At 45.5% G+C, this 21,281-nt stretch overlaps 1 protein-coding gene across 1 annotated transcript in view; it reads right to left on the minus strand.

The window, feature by feature from the left end:
* Positions 1 to 73: 73 nt before the first annotated feature.
* Positions 74 to 21,281, minus strand: part of CPSF3 (cleavage and polyadenylation specific factor 3) — a 47,188-nt gene continuing 25,980 nt past the window's right edge. The window contains exons 13-18 of the mRNA XM_075923515.1: positions 20,887 to 20,985; positions 17,543 to 17,637; positions 16,699 to 16,786; positions 6,807 to 6,876; positions 4,685 to 4,781; positions 74 to 645 (exon numbers count right to left, since the gene is read on the minus strand). Of these exons, the coding sequence (XP_075779630.1) occupies positions 544 to 645; positions 4,685 to 4,781; positions 6,807 to 6,876; positions 16,699 to 16,786; positions 17,543 to 17,637; positions 20,887 to 20,985 (551 nt within the window). The 3' untranslated portion in view covers positions 74 to 543. The remainder of the gene's footprint in view (positions 646 to 4,684; positions 4,782 to 6,806; positions 6,877 to 16,698; positions 16,787 to 17,542; positions 17,638 to 20,886; positions 20,986 to 21,281) is intronic.

A 21,281-nucleotide genomic window follows, 5' to 3' on the forward strand; every position in this document is an offset into this window, starting at 1 on the left:
TACTGTTCAAATCTTCCTCTTACTTTCTCACGTTAAGTGTACATGATAATTTAGTACAGATGACAGCAAGAGGTGTATTTACCAGTCACTATTTTAATAAAAAAAATAGCAGGAAGAAATAAAAAGACAACTTCCTTCATAAAATATTAAGAGACACATAGAGGAGAGAAAACACAACTCCTCCTTCAACAGGTTAGCACATCTTGGAAATATGAGATTCCTCTAATTTATTTTATAAATATTTCAGGCTCTCTACTACATCACACCAGGGTAAGACATTTCTCTTATTATGCATGTAAATCCCATTAATGGATTCACATATGCACAACAAATGCATAAATGTACATTATTCATAAATATAGCTGCAATAACAGATGAACCATCTGTTATTTATAATGAAAGATAAGCAGTTTTGTGGTCAGAAAATAAGTACATATGACTTGCTAAAGGCAAGTTTTATTTTATTTTTTATGAAAATGGTGAAAATGAATCAAATATTAAAGATTATTCTTGTGTTTCCTAGATATTTACTGCTTGGTCAAGTCAATATACTGGACTGAGGGCATCATAGAGTCTCTGTGCAGCCAACTCCACCATTTCCCGAAGGGGTTCATCATCTTCATTTCCTGGCTCACATTCAGCAGTCTGGAACAAGAGATGTATGTGAGCAAAGAATCAGAATCAAACAGCCCTGTAATTTACCTTTTTTAAAGAATTTGCTGGTAAAACCAATTAGGAGAAGGATAGTAATTAGCAATCTAAGCACCAAAAAATATAATAAAATAAAATCCTACAGCAGTGAAGCAAATTGTAAGGAAAATTACTAAGAGATTTCAACTGCACTGCAGTCTTCTGACTAGGGCTGTCAAGCAATTAAAAAATTGTGACTATTTTTAGAAATTTCATATTGGTGCCTACTTTGCAGTTTGTCAAATCTACTGTTAAGTTCTTAAAATTAACATGTGCTGGCTCATCATCCAAGACAGCTATAAACATGAAATATATGGCAGAACACATATAGAACAGAACAGGAGACAAATATATACATTTGTAAGTTACCACTTCATGATAAAGAGATTGAACTACAGTACTTGTATGAGGTTAATTGAAAGATGTTATTTCTTTTATTTCTTTTTTACAGTGTAAATATTTGTATTATAAAGTGAGCACTGTATACTTCATATTCTATGTTGTAAGTGAAATCAATATATTTGAAAATACAGAAAACATCTGAAATATTTAAGACATTTCAATTGATCAGAGCTTACAGTGCCAGGCAGTAGATGGCTCCTTGCTGGCTCCGGGCATATACTGGCTTGGGTCTGTCAGCCCCTTCCCAGAGAGGCGCCTGCTGCCCTGCACAGCAGGTTCTGATACAGAGCTAGAAGCATGGGGTGTTAGCGGGCTCCCCGGGAGCAAGGGCATGCTAGAAGGGAATTTATAAGATGGCTCCCAGCCAGTGTTCTCTCTGAACTGCGAGGCAGCACCACTTCACAGGTGATTAATCAGCCCTGCCAAGTCAAAGGCTAAGGGCTCCAGTGTGCGGAACTGACCACACAGCTTAAAGGAAACACTGCTCCCAGTGTATACCGCAGGCATATCACACTCGAAGCCTACTGAGGGCTGCACAAACAAAAACTGATAGCTTTCAGGGCCACCAAAGAAAATGTACTCCTATTGGAAAGTTGTAATTATTTATTATTATAGATTATGTTTTAAGTATATTTTTAAACATTTTTTTCAGGTTTTGTTTGACTATAATACAATAATTTGATGTTATTGTTATTAAAATTGTTATTTGCTCATATATATATTAAAATTTAAATATAAATTTAAGGTACTTTTAAATTTTTTATGATACTAACTTGTTGAAATAAGAACAAGAATAGACAGTGGTTGATCAAATATAACAGGATTCTAAAAATTTGAGATCTTGCATAAACATAATTATTCATGCGACTGCAAAAAAGGACATATTTATTGATATAAAATTAATACAATACATTTTGTGATTTTATTTGTGAATAAATAAATAAATAATAAAATATTAGCAAGATATCCCCCTCTGCTCCCCTAGAGTCAGGCACTTCCGGCCCCACCCCCGTTCTAACCCAATGTCTCACCCCTCTCCCAGAGCCAGGCACCCCCAGCGCCCCCCAACCTAACCCCCCCCAACCTCATGCCTGGGTCCCGGTGCTGCCATCGCCGCTGCCACCACATTTCTTCGTCCAGGTGCTGGAGTGGCCGGCTGTAAGCAGGCGCTTGATACTGCGCGCAGAGGGGCCAGCTGGCTGTGAGCACGTGCTGGAGTGCCAAGCGGCAGGCCAGCCATGAACACGTGCTGGGTGCTGTGTGCAGAGTGGCTGACCAGCTGTGATCTGTATTTGACCACGTGCTCAGAGCAGCCAGCAGGTTGCACTTTATACTTTTATAAAAATGTAGCAGCAAGCCTCAAAAAACTTCAATCAGGCCGCATGCAGCCTGCCAGACAGCTATTTGATGTGTCTGGTATACCGGCTCCCAGCAGGGCTGGCCCGAGCCATTTTGGCACCCTGGACCCCGGGCAGGCGGCGCCGCCCCGGGCGCATGCGTGAGCCTGCCCTGCCAGGGCGTGCGGACCCGGCTCTAGGTGCACGGCACATGCGCGAGCCTGTTCCTGGGCGCGCGGGACCGCCTCCGGGCGCACAGTGTATGCATGAGCCTGCCTCCAGGGCACACGGGCCTACCTCTGGGAGCATGGCGCATGCGTGAGCCCGCCCTCGGGGTGCGCGGGCGGGCACACGGTGCATGCGCTGCCCAGCCACCACTGCTGGTGCGCAGCCCGGGGCCGCCTGCACCTGGCCGTGCAGGGCCCCGTGGCTGCGGGAGGAAGGGCACTGCGGGAGTTAACGCTGCCCCCGCCCCGGGAAGCCACTGCAGCCCACTGGGAGCTGGGCGTGTGGCGCCTGATGGCAGCTATAAGGGGCGCCGTGCGCCCCTTACAGCTGCCATCAGGCATCCCCCATCGGTTGGCGCTCCAGGCAGCTGCCCAGCTCGCCCACCCCTTAGTCCGGCCCTGGCTCCCAGCTCACTCCTGGGGAACCAGCTGCCAGCCCAGTGCTGCGGGGTCTGATAAAAAGCCAATAGGACAGGGTGGCAATCGGCTCCCCATGTGTGGGACTGGGAATCAACATGTAACCATTACAGTAATTGATAAGCATGAGCCATTTAAATGGCTACACTCTTACATCCCTAAACACAACTAGATAAAAATTTAAGCTTAATTAGTTATTAATTTTGGAATGATTGAATAGTAAATCTAATTTTGTGAACTAGGTTTGGTTCAAAATCAAGTCCTAGTCCATCAAGTGGCATCCCAAATTCATCTGTGACCTCATCTACACTGTACTAAGTTATTTTAGAAGCCAATATAGAGTATTAATCAATACCTCTGCTTTAAATAATTCAATTTTAACCCACTCCTTATCGTCTGGACTTTCAAAATAAAATCCAGTGCTTCTTTATGTCAGGTGTGCAAATAATATTTTTTATTGAACAGCAAAATATAGATTTATATTTGAAATTTGCCAATTCACCTAGATTACAATACTGGAGGATATTAACCATTTATTTCACCACCACATTGTTCTAATCATCAGGTGCACATCATCTTCCTAAAACCAAATTTCAGTACGTTTCAGCTTTACTCCTTAATTCAAGAGATCTTTGTGGTCACAGCTGATTTTGGATTTAGTTACTCAAGGATCAAGATGGGCAAATCTGACTAGGTTGGCACATTTCCTATTGGATGACTGTTTGCCTTTACTCAGCTTTGAGACTATCTTTAAAAAAAGAATATAAAAGTTATAAATCAGTAAATTATATTATTTATTCTACCTATACCATCCCTACTGTTTTTATACATTTTTATTTACAGTAAAACTCCAATTGTCCAGCATCCAGTGGTCCGGCACTCCCAATAGTCCGGCACCAACTGGAACCTGTAAGTGCTCCGGCCAGCTGGACAATTGGAGCTGCTGGCGGGGAACAGCGCAGCGAGGGGCGAACCCTCTGCTGTTTTGCAGGAAGGTGGGGGAAGCTCCACGCCACCGCGAAGAGTTTCCGGGAGGGGAGCGTGCTCCCCACACCCCAGACTGCAGTAGTTATCACCGAGCAGGCGGGTGAGGGGCAGCGCTGCGGGACCAACCCAGCAGCACCCCAGCTGCTCTGCTCCGCCGCTCGTCAGTTTCAGCCGCCTTCCCCAAGTCCGCCGCTGCTGAAACTGACAGCCCCCCACCGGAGTACCTCCCGATACTCCGGTATATCCGATAATCCAGCACCACCTAGGTGCCAAAGGTGCCGGATTATTGGAAGTCAACTGTAATTACATTTTTATTTAATTGCAATTTTACTTATAACAAGTATGGTTGCTACAAAGAAAAATAATGAAAGTTTTTTTTTTTCTAAAGCAGAAGAATCAGATGGCTGTTTTTTCACTGACAGATTTCTGAATAGCATTAATTTGTTGTGATGCTGCATACCAAAATATGCCCCCTAGTATGTGGTACACAAAATTCCAGGAAATGTTATCATTACATATCAGACTTTTTAGAGCCCCTCCAGAGGCAGATATTTTGTCTCTTTTTGCCTATCCACTCCCATAGCACAATTCAAGGCTAATATAAATGAATTTAACTATACATACCCGTGTGTCCAATGAAATATTTGCAGTCTTTCCATCCACTGTGATACTTAGAACAGAGCCATCTTTTGCACTAACACAGTCCTCTCCAAACATGTCCCTAAAACAAAGCCCCATCATTGTAAAAGAGCCAAATAAATCAGTTTTTCTTCTTCTTTCTTTTGTTTACAGACAGATTCTGTTAGCCTCTAGTTTCAGTCAGTGACTGGGTCACTTAATTTTTAAAATTATAGATGACAAATAGTGACTTTAGTTATTATTAAAGTGGATTTTTAAACAACTTTAATAATTTTACTGAAAGAAATCTCTTAGTAAGGGTCAAAAATCCCAGAGAGCAGCTCCCAGCTTCTATGGAATAGAAGGAACAGATGGAACAAATATCAAGGGAAGTCTACCAAAATACAGATATTTTACAGGTTTTCAAAATACAGTATATTAGTAAGAAGTGATTGTGATTGACATTGCAATTCTATGCAATATCTCTGGGGATCATATATTGCAATAAGTTGATGTATCACTATGGGCCAGATATGCATGCAATTCCAGTGACAGGGTTCCTCCTTAAAGAGCCAAAATCAGTGGAGGTTGACTTAAGGTGAATTACTTACTTTAAGAACATCGCCCAGATGGTCCCACTCCCTGGGGAGTCTTGCAAATACTGGTTCACAATGGCTTTCCCAGAGACCAACAGACAAAGAAAGGGCTTTTGACAAAAAAGCTGTATCTAAACAGATCAAGGGCCTTCTTTCTGATCCAGCAGACAGGGCCTTCTGTCCAAGCTGGTCCCAATCCTTACAAAACAGTTGCAAAGGCTGGCGGGTGACTTCCGGTAAGTTTTTAGCATGCGTATAGGAGCTTTTATTGTTTTTATGTTTTCTCTCTGTAATGTTTTTAGCTTAAGAATAAACATGCTAACTTAGAAAGGTTCATGTGTTAATTTGTAACTGCTGGCAATACACTGTTCACAGCCCTCAAGGAGACAGCTCAGTAGCTGGCCTTTAAGGAAACTGCTGAGGATATCAATGTCAGGCAGGCCACTGTGCAGCCTTAAAACACCAGTCAGAAGGGAGAGGGACAAATGTCTCCCTTCCCAGAAACAGGCAACAACAGGAGACCTGAGTGGGCATTCCTCCAGCGGACCACCAAGGGTGGAATACAGGTGCGGTTACTCAAACTGTCTCATTGAAGGCTTGATTTTCAGGTGCTGAGTACCAACAGCTCTCAGTGAAGATAACAGAAAGAATAGATCTCAGCCTCTCTTAAAAAAAAAAAAATCACAGCCCTGGTTCAAAAAAATTAATATCCCAAAACAGTCAAGAGATTCCAGGGTAGATTACCTTTTATCCTTTGGTTTACTTAAATTATTGAGCTTCACAGAAATGAAACCCATATAAACCTCTGGAGCCTTTTTGATGTATAGTACATGCAAACAATGAAATGAGCCAATTGTAGGACTTTCTTTATAGACAATGTATTTAGTGGTTATTATGCTAAATTACCATATTTGCATGACAAATAAATAATATTTGTAACTGACCATTTTCAGTTATGAGTAATACTAGAAGGCTGTGCCATCTGCTCACTATGCCTGCCAACCCCCCTCTCTCTGGGGGTAGAGTGTTTGCCTATAGGGGAGGGGGCAGGAGCAGGCTGGAGGTGCAAGGTCTCCATGTAAGAGGTGAGTGAGGGGGCAGGGTTTTGGGAGGGTAGTGAAAGAGGGAAATCTCTGGTGAGGGGGGTATGAGTGAGCAGGCTAGGGGTGCAGGGCCTCTGCCAAGGGTATGTGTGAGGGGGTTAGGACTGCAGGGAGGAGGGAGGGCACGTGGTTCCGGCCCCCCTGGGATGGGGAGACCTCACAGCTCCCACGCCCCTGGAGCACCAGAAAGCGGGGAAGCCTCGTTGCTCCAGTACTCTCAGGAGGGGGCAGGATGTGGGGCTCCTGGTCCCCCTGGGACGGAGGAGGGCATGCAGCTCCCACCCTGTGGCACCAGGGAGGAAGCCAGGCTGCTGAGGACAGAGGGGGTGGTGGGATGCTGAGTGACCTGATGACGTCAGTCTGTCATCAGGCAGGACACACACACACACACACACACACGAGAGAGAGAGCGAGAACAAGCAAACTTACTGAAGCATGATCTCCATCCTTTTGCTAAATACATCCATATCTACTTTTTTGGGAATCTTATGTACAACAGCTGAAAAAAATTAAGAAGTCAGCATTAGATTTTCATGGACATTTTCTTGTATTATGTCTTCCTTTTGTAAATATCTACAATTACAAAATAGTTAATTTACATGATGTAGTTCCTAAAAGTATACACAGTTTTCTTTGGAAATTTATAAATGAAAGTAAAAAAATTTCATGAAATAAAAAGGTTGCATTTTAAAGGAACAACTTAAAGACCACATTTGAAACGAGTACTTTCTATTATTAAATTAAGCAGGTTATTAAAAGAGTTTTACAAGTCTAATCTTTTACTTCTGTTTTCACTATTTATGCAGTTTGTTTACTTTTTACATATTATTGTTAGGAAATTAAAAGAGTTTCACTTCTGTTTATAATCTGTTTTGCTTTCTGGTTTCATAGGACAAGACAAAACTACACTCTCTTAAATGACAAAAACTTCTTTAATGCAGAATGTGAAGTGCAACAAAACTTAAACTTGTGAAAACAAGGAAATACAGAGTTAACCACTGGGAATTACCTACATGTACTCCAGCTGCATTCACTGTATTAGGTGTAGTTGCATTGAATGATAGAGGAATTGGAGTAGCTTGGAAGAGCTGTGATTGTGGTATGATACAATTTTAGGGACTACGCCTTACTAGAGTATATATGAGCCTCTCTTTCCTTGACCCTTGTATGTGTTTGTAGATCAAAGAAAAGAAGTGAGCATATGTCTTGACAGATCCTCTATGCATATTTCAGCAGTATTGTGTAGCCTGTGTCACTAGCAGGGCACAAGGATCTTCTTGCCACAAAGACAGTGCAGATACAGACACAGAGCAGTTAGATGGGAAATGAGTTTAATGAAGAGTAAGTGAAAATGTAGTATTATATGACATTGGTGCATATAGTGATGAGTTTGTAAAAGGTGCTGTAGAGGTTGTAAAAGTTTGCAGATTAGATTTTTCTTCTGTAGAATTGAATTTCAATCGTTTACATAGTTAGTGTTTTTTTTTAATTACATCTCTACTCCCTAACCCTACCCCTCCACGCTCGAGGGGGGGTGGGGGGAGGGGACATGAATGTTCTTAACAAGGGGGAAGTTCAGTTCTGTTAATATGTTAAATATTTTTAATGTATTTGCTTTAAAATTGCAGGGGGGGAGGTTGCGCTAGTTTTGTTACCGAAAAAAATGTATTTGGAAAATAAATATTTTTTTATTAATTCACAGCATATGATGTAGAGTGCCTAGCAGTTCTGAAAGAACCCACTTATTACCCCTACAGCATGACACAACTCATTGGATGGGTGACTTTCAGCAAGCACCATACCATTTCTAACAGGCCCGTAAACCAATCCAGGCAAACCAGAGTACCCCACAGCATATAACTGTGGCTCACTGTTAAATGTTCTTCTTGAACTATAGAGGGCTGCACTGAACTCTTCCGATAATCCTGGCTGTTCAAACTCAGTTGACAGAATCACAGAACACTAGAACTGGAGGGACCTCAAGTGGTCATTGAGTCCAGTTCCCTGCTGTCATGGCAGGACCAAGCACTGTCCAGATCATCCCTGATAGATGTCTATCCAACCTGCTCTTAATAGGAGCTCTACCTCTGCCTCCTGCTGTTTTGGCAATTTTTCTCCATTTGCTTCATAAAACAGACCACTCTAACCATTGACATGTTTTTTCTACTGAAATCCAATCTTGTGAATGAACAATACCAGAGTCCCTTAAATCTACCAAGATTGCATTCAACTGTCATTCTGCACCTGCTGAGCCCATAGCTAAACCTTTCCTTGGCACTGTCGAGGTGGCCAGTGTACAGGTTCATGAGTCAGGGAGTAAGTGTAGGCTGGATCCTCCAAGACTGCTACTGGCATTTCAACGTTACAAATGGTAATCCACCAGTAAAGAAGAAAATTCCTGCTTGTAGCTTTCTGAACAGACCTGATGCACTCTGTAGTAAGGCAGCCTGCTGCCAAAACAGGGATATGCATGCAGTCTATTGCTTCACCACACTTCAGGAACCCACTGCTACAAATCCCCCCACTATGTCCTGCACATTGTCAAGAGTCACAGTCCCGCATAGCAGGAAAGATAAGACATGACAACAGCCTCAACAATGGATTTTTCAACTGCAAAATGATTTCCCACTAACCAGTAACAATCCACTGTTGTAAGATTCTACAGCATAATCACTTTTAGCTGCTTCACCATCAGTGCAGCTCTCATTTTGGTGTTCCCTCACTGGAGGGCTGAGGTAAACTTAACCCACAGATCTGGGAACCTTGACTTGCACATCCAAAAGTTCAACGGTCACTGCTCATCATCCCAAGCCTTCATTATGAGGTGATCCCATCCACTGGTGAAGAGGGACAGGAAGGACCACTGGCCATGTGACCCACTCCCCAGCTCCAGGACAACCCGGCTCTACCGCATGCCCTCCCTCTCTCCATCCTTGCTTCCCCCTTCTCCTCTCCCAAACAATGCGGCCCACGGGACTAGCGGGGCTGAGAAGAGGCCCCCGGCCCTGAACTCACTGGCAGGGATGGGGCAAGTGGAGCAAGGGCCCCAGCTCGCTCTGCTCCTCCAGCCGCATTGTTCTACTTTCTGCAAGTGAGTGCAGGATGGTTCCCCTCCTCCCCTGAGTGATGCAGCCAGAGGAGTGCAGCTAGCTCTTGTTTATGGTGGGGGTGGGAGATGCACCGCCTTTTGACCTTTGCGCATTTCAACTACAATCCCACCAGTCACTGCTTGTTTCTTGGGCTCAGAAGCAGCGTTCCACCATTTGCAACTCCTCTACAAGTGCCATCAAAACCTTGAACTGGTTCTTGTTATGTCCCACAGCAATCTGTCCTTCAGGAAATTGTCATGTTCCTGGCTGACTCAAAGCTTATTGGTTAATCATGTAGTCGACTACATGTTAACATCCCTACTCATGACGCAGTCCACTACTAAAGAGGACTTTCAAATAAGAGACCAAAATAAATATTCTTCTTCGAGTGGCCCCGTGGGTGCTCCACTCTGGGTGCTCCACTCTAGGTGTCGGGTCCCGTCCTGGCGCCGCAGCTCGGAGACTTTTCATAGCCGTGCTCCGCCGGCTCGCGCATGCGTGGTTCAGCAGGATAGCGTTCGCGCCTTTGATCAGCCGCGTGCAAGCCGGCAACCGTCAGTTCCTCTCAACCGTCTCAGGTCGCGGTCGGAGCTCCCTGATCTCTCTTTACTGATGGTTTTAGATAGTTCTCTACTGTAAATAGTTAGAGTTAGTTAAAGTTTCGTGTTAGTCGTGTTCCTTTTTCTTGTTTCTCTGTAGAAAAAAAAAAAAAAAAAAGAGTTCTCTCTCAGACTTCGGTGAAAGCCGCCGCACCCAAGCTGGTGAAATTGACTACCCATACAGGGATTACACAGGCATTCCTTAACTGTGGTGACAATGCCTGGCTCAACTGGGTTCAAAAAATGCTTAAAGTGCCATGAAGCCATGCCAACGGCTGACGGCCATGACACTTGTATCAGGTGCCTGGGGGAAACTCATGTCCCTGACAAGTGCAACCATTGTAGAAAATTAACCTCAAGAGCCCGGAGGGAGCGGGAGATGAAAGTCAGAATGTTAATGTTTGACAAGGCATTGCAGCCTGATCCGATCCCTCCTGCGACCACAAAAACCTCGGGGCATAAGAGGAGAGCGGCTTCTCCGGGATCGGCTCTCTCCAAGACAGCAAAGCCATCCCCGACGCACTCTCTCCCTGCGGCAGCCACAACGTCGGCAGGAGCTTCCAAGGTGACCCCCGGGGGGTCTGGGGCTGGTAGGGGAGAACCCCCACCGCCCAGAGGGAGATCGGCTTCAGTGCCGACATCGGGAGCGGCGCCGCAGCTGGCCGGCAAGTCTGCACCGGCTTCAGCAGCGCGCTCCCTGAAACTGACAGACACGCCGGTGCCGCAACTGACCAGCCTCTCCGCACCAGCTTCAGCAGCACCTAATGCATCGGTGCCTATCCTGCCTGCCCCGGCGTCGACACCGCCCCTTCCAGCACCGGCATCTGAACCAGAACGTGTGGATGCTTCAGGCATGGCACCGTCGTCAACCTTGGCACCGGACGACATACCGCAACAGCTGATTTCTCCAGCACCGCTTCACTTTCATTCGGTGCCTGGCTCCCCCATGCGTCTGGGGATGGATAGGACTTCTACACCTAGAAAGTCATTATCCAAGACCCATTATAGGAACAGGTCCCTTTCTCCAGCTGTTTCACCAGGAAGACATGATCGCTATCGTGCTTACGTGTCTCCTTCACGGGTTATGCACAGCCGGCATGACTATAGGGATGCAGTGTGCTTAGACACACATCGGTCCCGTTCACGATCCCATTCACCCTCCCGATTTTCGAGGTACAGGTCTGTTAGACGCTCTCCATGTCGCGTCTATTATGTCCATCATGGTAGTGCACGCTCCTCTCGGCACTCCTCCCCGTTGCAGTCCGAGCGCTATTATGACCGCTATCATAGATCATATTATGATTGTCCCCAGCGTGACTATACTCCATCATCATGCAGGGGATCTTCCTGCGTCCGCCAATCACCGACAGCAAGGCTGTGTCCAGACTCAGGGTTTTTTTCGGGAAAAGTAGCCTTTTCCCGAAAAAACTTCCCCTGCGTCCAGACTCAAGCCGCGTTCTTTCGAAATTAATTCGAAAGAACGCGGCTTTTCTTTCGATGGCGGTAAACCTCAATTTATGAGGAAGAACGCCTTCTTTCGAAAGTTCCTCTTTCGAAAGAAGGCGTTCTTCAATGTAAATAGGGCGTCTTCGAAAGAGAGCATCCAGACTCACTGGATGCTTTCTTTTGAAAAAGCAAGCCGCTTTTTCGAAATTTCTCCGTGCAGTCTAGACGCTCTCTTTCGAAAGAGGCTCTTTCGAAAGATGCTTTCGAAAGAGCCTCTTTCGAAAGAAGCCTGCAGTCTAGACATAGCCCAAAATACTTACCTCACCGATCACAGCCATTACGTTCACCTTCTCCGGCTAAGAGTCCAACGATCCAGCTAGACCAGTCTGAACCGGAAGAGGGACAGTTGTCTGAAACAGAAGATCCTAAGCCGGAGACTCGTCCAGCAGACTGTTCCTCGTCTTCCCCGAATGAGGCGATATGCCCGATTGACATCTCCCCACTGGATGATCTGAAACACTTTCAGGATCTCTTCAAACGAGTGGCAGGCACGCAGGAAATACAGCTGGCGGATGTTCCGGTTAAGAAACACCGCCTCTTGAAAAACCTCCGTCCACAACAATGTGCAAAGATTGCATTACCAATCGATGACGCGATAATGGAAGTGGCGGATGAGATATGGCAAACCCCAACATCGGTTACCCCTACGAGTAAAAAGGCTGACAAGAAATATTTTGTTCCGGCGAAAGGCTTGGACTTTTTATTCAATCACCCCCAACCTAACTCGTTGGTAGTAGACGCAGCTCAACGTAGGAATAAGGCGCCACAGTACAGAAATACTCTTCCAGACAAGGACAATAAAAAATTAGATATTTTTGGCAGGAAAGTCTACTCCTCAGCCACGTTGTTGTTACGAATTGCAAACTACTCAGCCCATCTATCGAATCATAATTTCGATAATTATTCGAAGTTAACAGAGCTGCTGCACCATCTTCCAGATAGCAAGAAGCCACTCCTGAAAGCAATAGTTCAAGAAGGGTACGCATCATGTAGTACTGCACTACATATTGCCATGGATGTGGCTGACACAGCAGCTTGAGCCGCTGCTACAGGTATAGCCATGAGGAGATCATCTTGGCTTTCATCAGCAGGGGCTCCAAAGGAGTTGCAAAATAAGGTTGAGGATCTATCGTTTGACAAACTTAAACTCTTTGTGGCAAACACTGATGAGGTCCTCCATTCGGGGAAAGATTCACATACAACTCTACGTACGCTTGGGATGTACACACCTTCCTTCAAACGGAGACGTTATTTCCCTTACCAACGGAGATACGATTTCAATTTTTCTAGACAACAGACACGTCCCTTCGACAACCAGCGTCCTAGACAGCGCCCTCAGCGCAAGCGGCCACAACAGAACCGTTCGGCTAATCAGTCGTCGACTAAGCAGCAAATTTGACTTGTTTGTCGAGGATGCAAGCCAACTGCCTTTAATCAACACGGAAAATCATCATCTTTTTCACCATCGTCTTCACTCATTTTCTCACCAGTGGTCTGCAATCACCACGGACAGATGGGTGCTAGAAGTAGTTCGGTCCGGCCTCTCCATCCCCTTTCTCTCTATTCCCCCTACCACTCCCCCTCCCCCGTCCCTTTTCAGGGACCCCTCTCACGAGAAACTGTTGAAACAGGAAGTTCAACACTTGCTCGCCATCAGAGCGATAGAGGGAGTTCCCAAACAGGTCTGGGGAAAGGGGTTTTACTCCCGATATTTTCTCACACCAAAGAAGTCGGGAGGTTGGAGACCCATTCTAGACCTTCAAAAGCTAAACCGGTACCTTCGAAAGCACCGTTTCAAGATGGTAACCTTAACCTCAACCATTATTCCGTTGTTGAACAAAAAGGATTGGTTTGCAGTCCTCGACTTGCAGGACGCCTACTTCCACGTAGAGATTCACGTGGCGCACAGGCGTTTTCTTCGTTTCCAGTTGGGGAGCGAGCATTATCAGTACAAGGTCCTACCATTTGGTCTAGCATGTGCTCCCAGAGTTTTCACCAAAACATTAGCGGTGGTCGCGGCCCATTTACGCAGACTGGGGGTGACAATATTTCCTTACTTAGACGATTGTCTCCTCAGTGGTACGACATATATGGAAACATGTCACATGGTCCGGACAGTATCTGACGAATTTGCGGCTCTGGGCCTCCTCATAAACTCAAAGAAGTCATCGTTAGTTCCCTCCCAAAACCTCATGTTCATAGGTGCGCGACTCAATTCAACTGCAGCGCGAGCATATTTACCAGTGGAACGTTTTACGGCAATCAAAGAGCTGGTACACACCGTGGTGCATGCTCCAACAATTCCCACACGTGTCTGTCTACAGCTGTTGGGACACATGGCTGCCGCAACCATTGTAGTGCGCAACGCAAGGTTACGTTTTCGTTGCTTCCAGCATTGGTTAGCCACGGTTTACATCCCGTCAAAGCACACTGTCCACAGGCCGGTAGTGGTGCCACAGTATCTCCGGGATTCCCTACAGTGATGGGTCAACCCGGCCAATCTTCTCACGGGCGTTCCATTTCATCGCCCATAACCCACAACACAAATTATTACAGATAACTCTCTTACAGGTTGGGGAGCTCACATGGGCAATCTCACGGTTCAGGGACGTTGGTCGACACAAGAGATGCTACTACATATCAATGTGCTCGAGTTAAGAGTGGTACGACATGCTTGCAAACATTTCCAAGTCCACATTCAGAATACAACGACCAGGATTCTAACGGACATGGCGACTATGTTTTATATCAACAAACAAGGGGGTGTCCGATCCCATTCTCTTTGTGCAGAGAGCACTCGTTTATGGAATTGGTGTATCGCCAACAACACCGTTCTCACAGCATCCTACTTTCCAGGCATCGACAACTTAATAGCAGACTCTCTCAGCAGGCGTTTTCCTCACGACCACGAATGGGAGGTACGCACGGACGTGCTGACTCGTGTTTTCGCTCGATGGGGATTTCCAACAATAGATATGTTCGCGACAGAACTCAATTCGAAATGTCCCACTTATTGTTCAAGAGCCGGAATAGGACGCCACTCCCTGGGGGATGCCTTTCTTCTCCACTGGGGGACATCGTTACTATACGCCTTTCCCCCGGTAGTGTTAATTCCCAGGGTTCTGGAAAAGATCAACATAGACGAGGCCCGGGTAATCCTCCTAGCACCGGCATGGGCTCGTCAGCCTTGGTTCTCAATGCTCCACCAGATGTCAGTGAGAGCGCCGTATCCTCTGCCTTCTCCTCCGAATCTGTTGACCCAGGGCAACGGATCCCTCAGGCACCCAAGACCCGAAGTTCTGCACCTCACCGCATGGATGCTTGCTGGTTCACCGACTCCGAACAATCATGTTCTCAGCGAGTCAAGCAAGTGCTGATGCATAGTCGAAAAGAATCCACACGAACCACTTATGCGGCTAAGTGGTCGAAGTTCCAAGCATGGTGTACAGACAACAATGTGGACTCGCGTTTTGCAACCCTACCTTGTATATTGGAATACCTCTTGCAGCTACATGACAATGGCCTGGCTCTTGCATCTCTACGAGTGCACTTGGCAGCAATCAATGCCTTCCACCACAGGGATGGCGATTTTTCCTTGTTCGCGCACCCTACTACAAAAAGATTTCTGAAGGGGCTCTCGAATCTCCATCCCCCGCGGAGGCCTCCTCCCACCCTTATGGAATTTGGATCTAGTCCTTCAAACTCTGACTCGTCCCCCCTTCGGGCCCTTAGCTACAGTGTCATTACACCTACTTACTATCAAACTGATATTCCTCCTAGCCATTAATTCGGCTCGCAGGATGAGTGAGATAGCAGCTTTTATGGCCTCACCACCCTATACTGTTTTTTCGAAGGAATCGGTGACACTGAGGACCCATCCGGCGTTTATTCCAAAGGTTTCCTCTGAATTCCACATAAATGAGCCAGTGGTTTTGCCATGTTTCTTTCCGAAACCCCATACCTCAACACAAGCAGCACAGTTGCATACGCTGGATGTGAGAAGATCCTTAGCGTTTTACATTGACAGAACACGGGATTTTAGGAAAACAGACCGTTTGCTAGTATCATTAGCGCGACATTCAAAAGGGCAACCACTAACTTCTCAGCGTATCTCGAAACTAATAGTTTCATGTATATCCATGTGCCATTCCTTACGGGGGAAGCCTCTCCCTTCCCTTCCAAAAGCTCATTCAACTAGGGCAGTGGCTACTACTACGGCCTTCCTCAATGGAGTGTCTTTTCGTGACATTTGCAGAGCGGCAACATGGTCTTCTAATGTGACTTTTATGAAGCACTACGCTATAGTCGATCAGCTTGCTTCAGATTTTTCTGTGGCTACAGCGGTACTGAATCGTGCCGGTAGTCTTGATTCCGGAGTGCTCTGATTCTGTTCCGTGGACTGCTCCGGAGTCACCTAGAGTGGAACACCCACGGGGCCACTCGAAGAAGAAAAGGAAGTTACTCACCCTGTGAAGTAACGATTGTTCTTCGAGATGTGCCCCATGGGTGCTCCACGACCCACCCTTCCTCCCCGCTCCAGAATTTTCTCTTAATTTGTCTTTCAGATGAGTGGGTGAGAGGAACTGACGGTTGCCGGCTCGCGCGCGGCTGATCAAAGGCGCGAACGCTGTCCTGCTGAACCACACATGCGCGAGCCGGCGGAGCACAGCTATGAAAAGTCTCCGAGCCGCGGCGCCGGGACGGGACCCGACACCTAGAGTGGAGCACCCAGAGTGGAGCACCCACGGGGCACATCTCGAAGAACAATCGTTACTTCACAGGGTGAGTAACTTCCTTTTTTGTAGTACTGCAAATCACCATGTTAAATTTTGCGTTCTTTTAGATTTGTACATGTAAATCACATAATCTGTTCTGTAACAATATGGTTCTATTTTTTTCCTAATATTAAAACACAAATTGCCATTTGTATATAAAAGAATCCAACTAACCAGCGATATAAACCAAATCACAGTTTTGCTTTTCAACAGCAAGACTGTTTGCTGCTAATAAGCATTTTGCTTTAGAATGAAAACAGATGTATTATAGTGTAAAAAGTCTGGTAAGAGTCTTCACAACAGAGTCACTAAGGACTATGCCACAATTAAATGCACACAATACATTTAATACCTTTCTGTATTTTGGGATTTGACTGAACTTCCAGGATCACTGTTGTTACAGTGTCTGCATACATATCATTAGCAGGATTTGCCACCCACTGGAAAACAATAATATTAAGATTACACTCTGGTAATGGCATAATCTGGACGAAATAAATGACAACATAAAAATGTCATGAAAATCTTAACTCTGTACCTATTTTTTCTGAAATAGCTTTGGATACATTTTGCACTACACTAATTTTAAAATAAAAATCATTTTTTGAATTTAAAATGGAGACACCTAGAAGTTCTCCATTCCACAACACGTTCTCAGATTCCTGAAGCTCTATCTCTCCTACATTTTCACTCTCTGTGGACACACTAAAGGAATTACTACCAAGTGATGCGAGATGGTTCTTCAGGAAATGAACTACTATACATTTGCCTTGGAGAAAATGGCACAGGACCCAAAATTTGGACCACTATATAACTGCACTATTATTTTTAAAGCACTTCTACGGTGTTAGTTAATGATTAGCACTGACAGACAAGTGCCTACACAGAAAGGTGTTGTTAAAGTTTCTGACTAATACTATTGCAAAAGCATGATGCTTACACACTAAACCTCCAGGCATATCTATCTAACTACAGTGAAGAGGTGAAATAGCATTTAAAATGGATACATAAAATGACACACATAAGAGATGGATGACCACCCAAGGAAACTCTACCAGTGACCTTACACCTTTAACTCAAAATCCAGCACAGTTTGATGGGTCTACATTTAACTCAGCAACAAAGCCACTGCCTTTGACAGTGGTTTCTACAAAAGAGGGAAAGGAATACTTCCTTTTCCCTCTTTTCACACTTACCTCAAGTACCACCATGCCGGGTTCCTGGATCACAGTAATATTTTTGAAAACCTTCAAGGCTGGTTTTTGCTGGATTTCAATTTCCTCTACATCACCTACAATGTGGCAAAAACTGGTTAATAAGAACAAATTATATAGCAACAATTACTATAAAGCAGAGTACCTATACTTGCTTGAGAAAATGCATCTCTTTTAAACAAAGACTGAAGGATTAAAAACCCTTCTATCTAAGGGTATGTCTACACTACAGCACTAATTCGAACTAACTTAGTTCGAATTAGTTAATTCGAACTAACGCATCCAGACTAAAAAACTAGTTCAAATTAGTGTTTTGCTAATTCGAACTAGCATGTCCACACAGAGTGGACCCTGAACCGGGGCTAAGGATGGCTGGAAGCAGTGCCGGCAGGGCATCAGATGAGGACTTAGAGCATGGAGCTGCTGTCTCAAGCTAGCCGAGGGCTGTGCTTAAAGGGACCCGACCCCCACCCCGGACAGACAGTTCTCAGGGGTTCCCCGCTTGCAAAACAGTCCTGGCTTGGATTGCCCGGAGTACCCACACTGGACACATCACAGCACTCGGCACCGGCTGCACTTGCTGCAGGCTGCCATCTGGGGAGAGGCTGCAATTGGGGGGCTGCAGGAGAGCTTCCACCCCCAGAAGCCCGCAGAGCCAGCCCAGTCCTCCCCATCGGGGGCTCGTACCCCATTCCTCCCTCACCTCCTTCCACTTACCCCTCTCTAGTCCCCCTTCCTGATGTACAAAATAAAGGACAATTGTGTTCAAAAATAGAATCTCTCTTTATTGAACAAAACTGGGGGAGACTGGGAAAAGGAGGTGGGAGAGGGGAAGAGAGAGGGTGGCAGGGGGAGGGCAACTACAATGATGAGGGGTTTGGAACAGGTCCCATATGAAGAGAGGCTAAAGAGACTGGGACTGTTCAGCTTAGAAAAGAGGAGATGGAGGGGGGATATGATAGAGGTCTATAAAAGCACGAGTGGGGTGGAGAGGGTGCATCCAGAAAGTTCTTCATTAGTTCCCATAATAGAAGGACTAGAGGACACCAAAGGAAAGGAATGGGTAGCAGGCTTCAAACTAACAACAGAAAGTTGTTCTTCACAAAGCAAATAGTCAACCTGTGGAACTCCTTGCTGCAGGAGGCTGTGAAGGCTACAACTAGAACAGAGTTTAAAGAGAAGTGAGATAAAGTGATGGAGGTTGGGTCCATGGAGTGGTATTAGCCAGGGGGTAGGAGTGGTGTCACTGCCCGAAGTTTGTGGAAGGCTGGAGGGGGATGGCACGAGACAAATGGCTTGGTCACTCTCTTTGGTCCATCCCCTCCAGGGTCCCTAGGGTTGGCCGCTGTCGGCAGACAGGCTACTGGGCTAGATGGACCTTTGGTCTGACCCAGGACGGCCATTCTAAGCTCAGGGCTCAGGGTTGGGGGTCTCAGTGGACCACCTTGATTTTCATGCAAACCTGCTCCTGGGCGGCCAGGCTGGCAGCTCTCCTGCCATAGACGGCCACTTTCCCGTGCCTAGTGTGGAGGTCGTGGACGAGGTCCACGATGTCTGCACTGGACCAGGCGGGTGCCCGTCTCTTGCGGTCCTGGGCAAGCTCCTGGGAGCCGCCAGCCTGGTCCCGGGAAGAGGGGAGGGCTGGGGGGCATCGGGTAGGTGGCTCTGTGCCGTGCCAGGTGCAGGGTCTGCTGGCTGGGTGCTGGCAGGCTTGCACCTGGCACGGGCACCGTAGCCAGGCCGTGCCCCTTTAAGGGGTCCGGGTCCGGGAGGGGTGCAATAGAGTTTCCCTGGTGTTGGCCAGAGTGGCCACCAGGGAAAGCTGGGGAGGGCTAGCCTCCCACTAGTTCGAATTAAGGGGCTACACAGCCCTTAATTCGAACTAGTAAGTTCGAACTAGGCTTAGTCCTCGTACAATGAAGTTTACCTAGTTTGAACTAAGCACTCCGCTAGTTCGAATTAAGTTCGAACTAGCAGAGCGCTAGTGTAGCGCCTATCAAAGTTAATTCGAACTAACGTCCGTTAGTTCGAATTAACTTTCTAGTGTAGACATATCCTTAGAGAGTATGATGGCCATATATATGAAATCCATTTCTTCCTCCTCAAACACATACTCCCAATCCCCTTAATGACAATTTATTGCCCTTTTACTTTGCAACACTGGACATATTAGCTGTTTTATTGATATATTTTAATAATGCAATGCATTAACTAAAGCACACCAGTATATAAAAACAACAACTTAGGGCTAAATTCACAAAGAAAGTTATGTATGATGATGTCACCTCCCTTATAAATGGTTCAAAGTCCCTCCTCCACCAATGGGGTGTTCCCTAATCAGTGGGCTATAGGATATTCCGGTGTGGGGTTACCTCAGTCTCTCCTGTTGAAACAGTTCCATTGTGGATAAATAATTAAAAAGTCATTGCAGCAAGGGAACTACATTCTGCGGCTCCCACCTCCCAGATGAGTGACTCTGTATCCTGGTGGTTAGATCATTCTCTCACTTTCCTTCCCACCTGATGACCTCTCCAATGACCTTTCATTAATTATTCATAGTGGAATAGCTTTAACGGGAGAGGTTGTGGGAGTGCCTTATCAAAGTATTCCATACCCCACTACCTAGAACACTCAAGTAAGAGTTGGGAGATCCCAGTGCAAATCCCGTCAGCTTTGGGTTTTCCTTTTTCTGTAAAGCTACTGTGTTCTCGAGTACTCTTGGACTTCTACCATCCTCTATGAGTTCTCAAAGAAAATGACTAATGGTTCAGAGATTAGTTTGGCTAGTTCTTTAAGTAATCTTGGATGAATTTCATCAAGCCCTGTCAACTTGAATACATCTAACTTGTCTCTATTCTTTAACCTGTTCTTTACCTATTCTGGCCAGAGGCCCTTCTCCCTCATTGTCAATATTAATTTGTTAATTATCTGGTCACAATTTACACTGCCAGTGAAAAGTGTTAGACAACACATAGTAAGAATATTTTCTCATGTAAAAAGTACTGGTAGCCAGGCAAATGGCAAGGTGGTCTGAAGAGCCTCCTCACAAATAAACTATGAATTTAAGTCATGAATTCAGATAGAGCAAAAATAAAGGTTGAGATAATCAAAGAAGTCTGAGGGATTTAAATACATTTTCCATTATTTTAACACAAATATTTACTATTAAATACATCTACTTCTATATTTGTTTTCCATAAAATAATCAGACTTCAATGTTGACTGATTCTTTTCTCAAGAGAAAACTAAGTAAACGGTGAGGAAGAATTGTAGCAAATGGGAGGCAGGCAAGCCTATTCAAAGCATCGTTTCTCAAATACACCCACCTGTCAGTCTCTGTAGCTGGTAATAAAGCAGACTGAAAGAGCCAGAATACGGAATAGCTTGTGTCTGTGTTACGGTGCTCATAGCCAAATCAGTGTAATCTGAAGTTAAAAAAAAAAAAAAAAAAGGGAAGATAGTCCTTTAAAAGTCACTTTCTAAAAACAAATTTTTCACTGCTAAGAAATGGAGTCAACTGTTGATTCCAAAAGTTAAGTGCAATTGGCAAAAAACAGATAAACAAAGCAAAACCCAGTAGCATCTTAAAAGAGGATTGTGTCTGTGACTAAGGCATGGACAAGGCCCTGTATTTTATGTGGCACATTAGATGCAGATTATGCAGCAGAGATGCACTGTCTCCCACAAGTCCTTTTGTCTTGACTGTCCCATTCAATCCACA

This window comes from Pelodiscus sinensis, chromosome 3, assembly GCF_049634645.1.
Source record: "Pelodiscus sinensis isolate JC-2024 chromosome 3, ASM4963464v1, whole genome shotgun sequence".
Classification (NCBI taxonomy): domain Eukaryota; kingdom Metazoa; phylum Chordata; order Testudines; family Trionychidae; genus Pelodiscus; species Pelodiscus sinensis.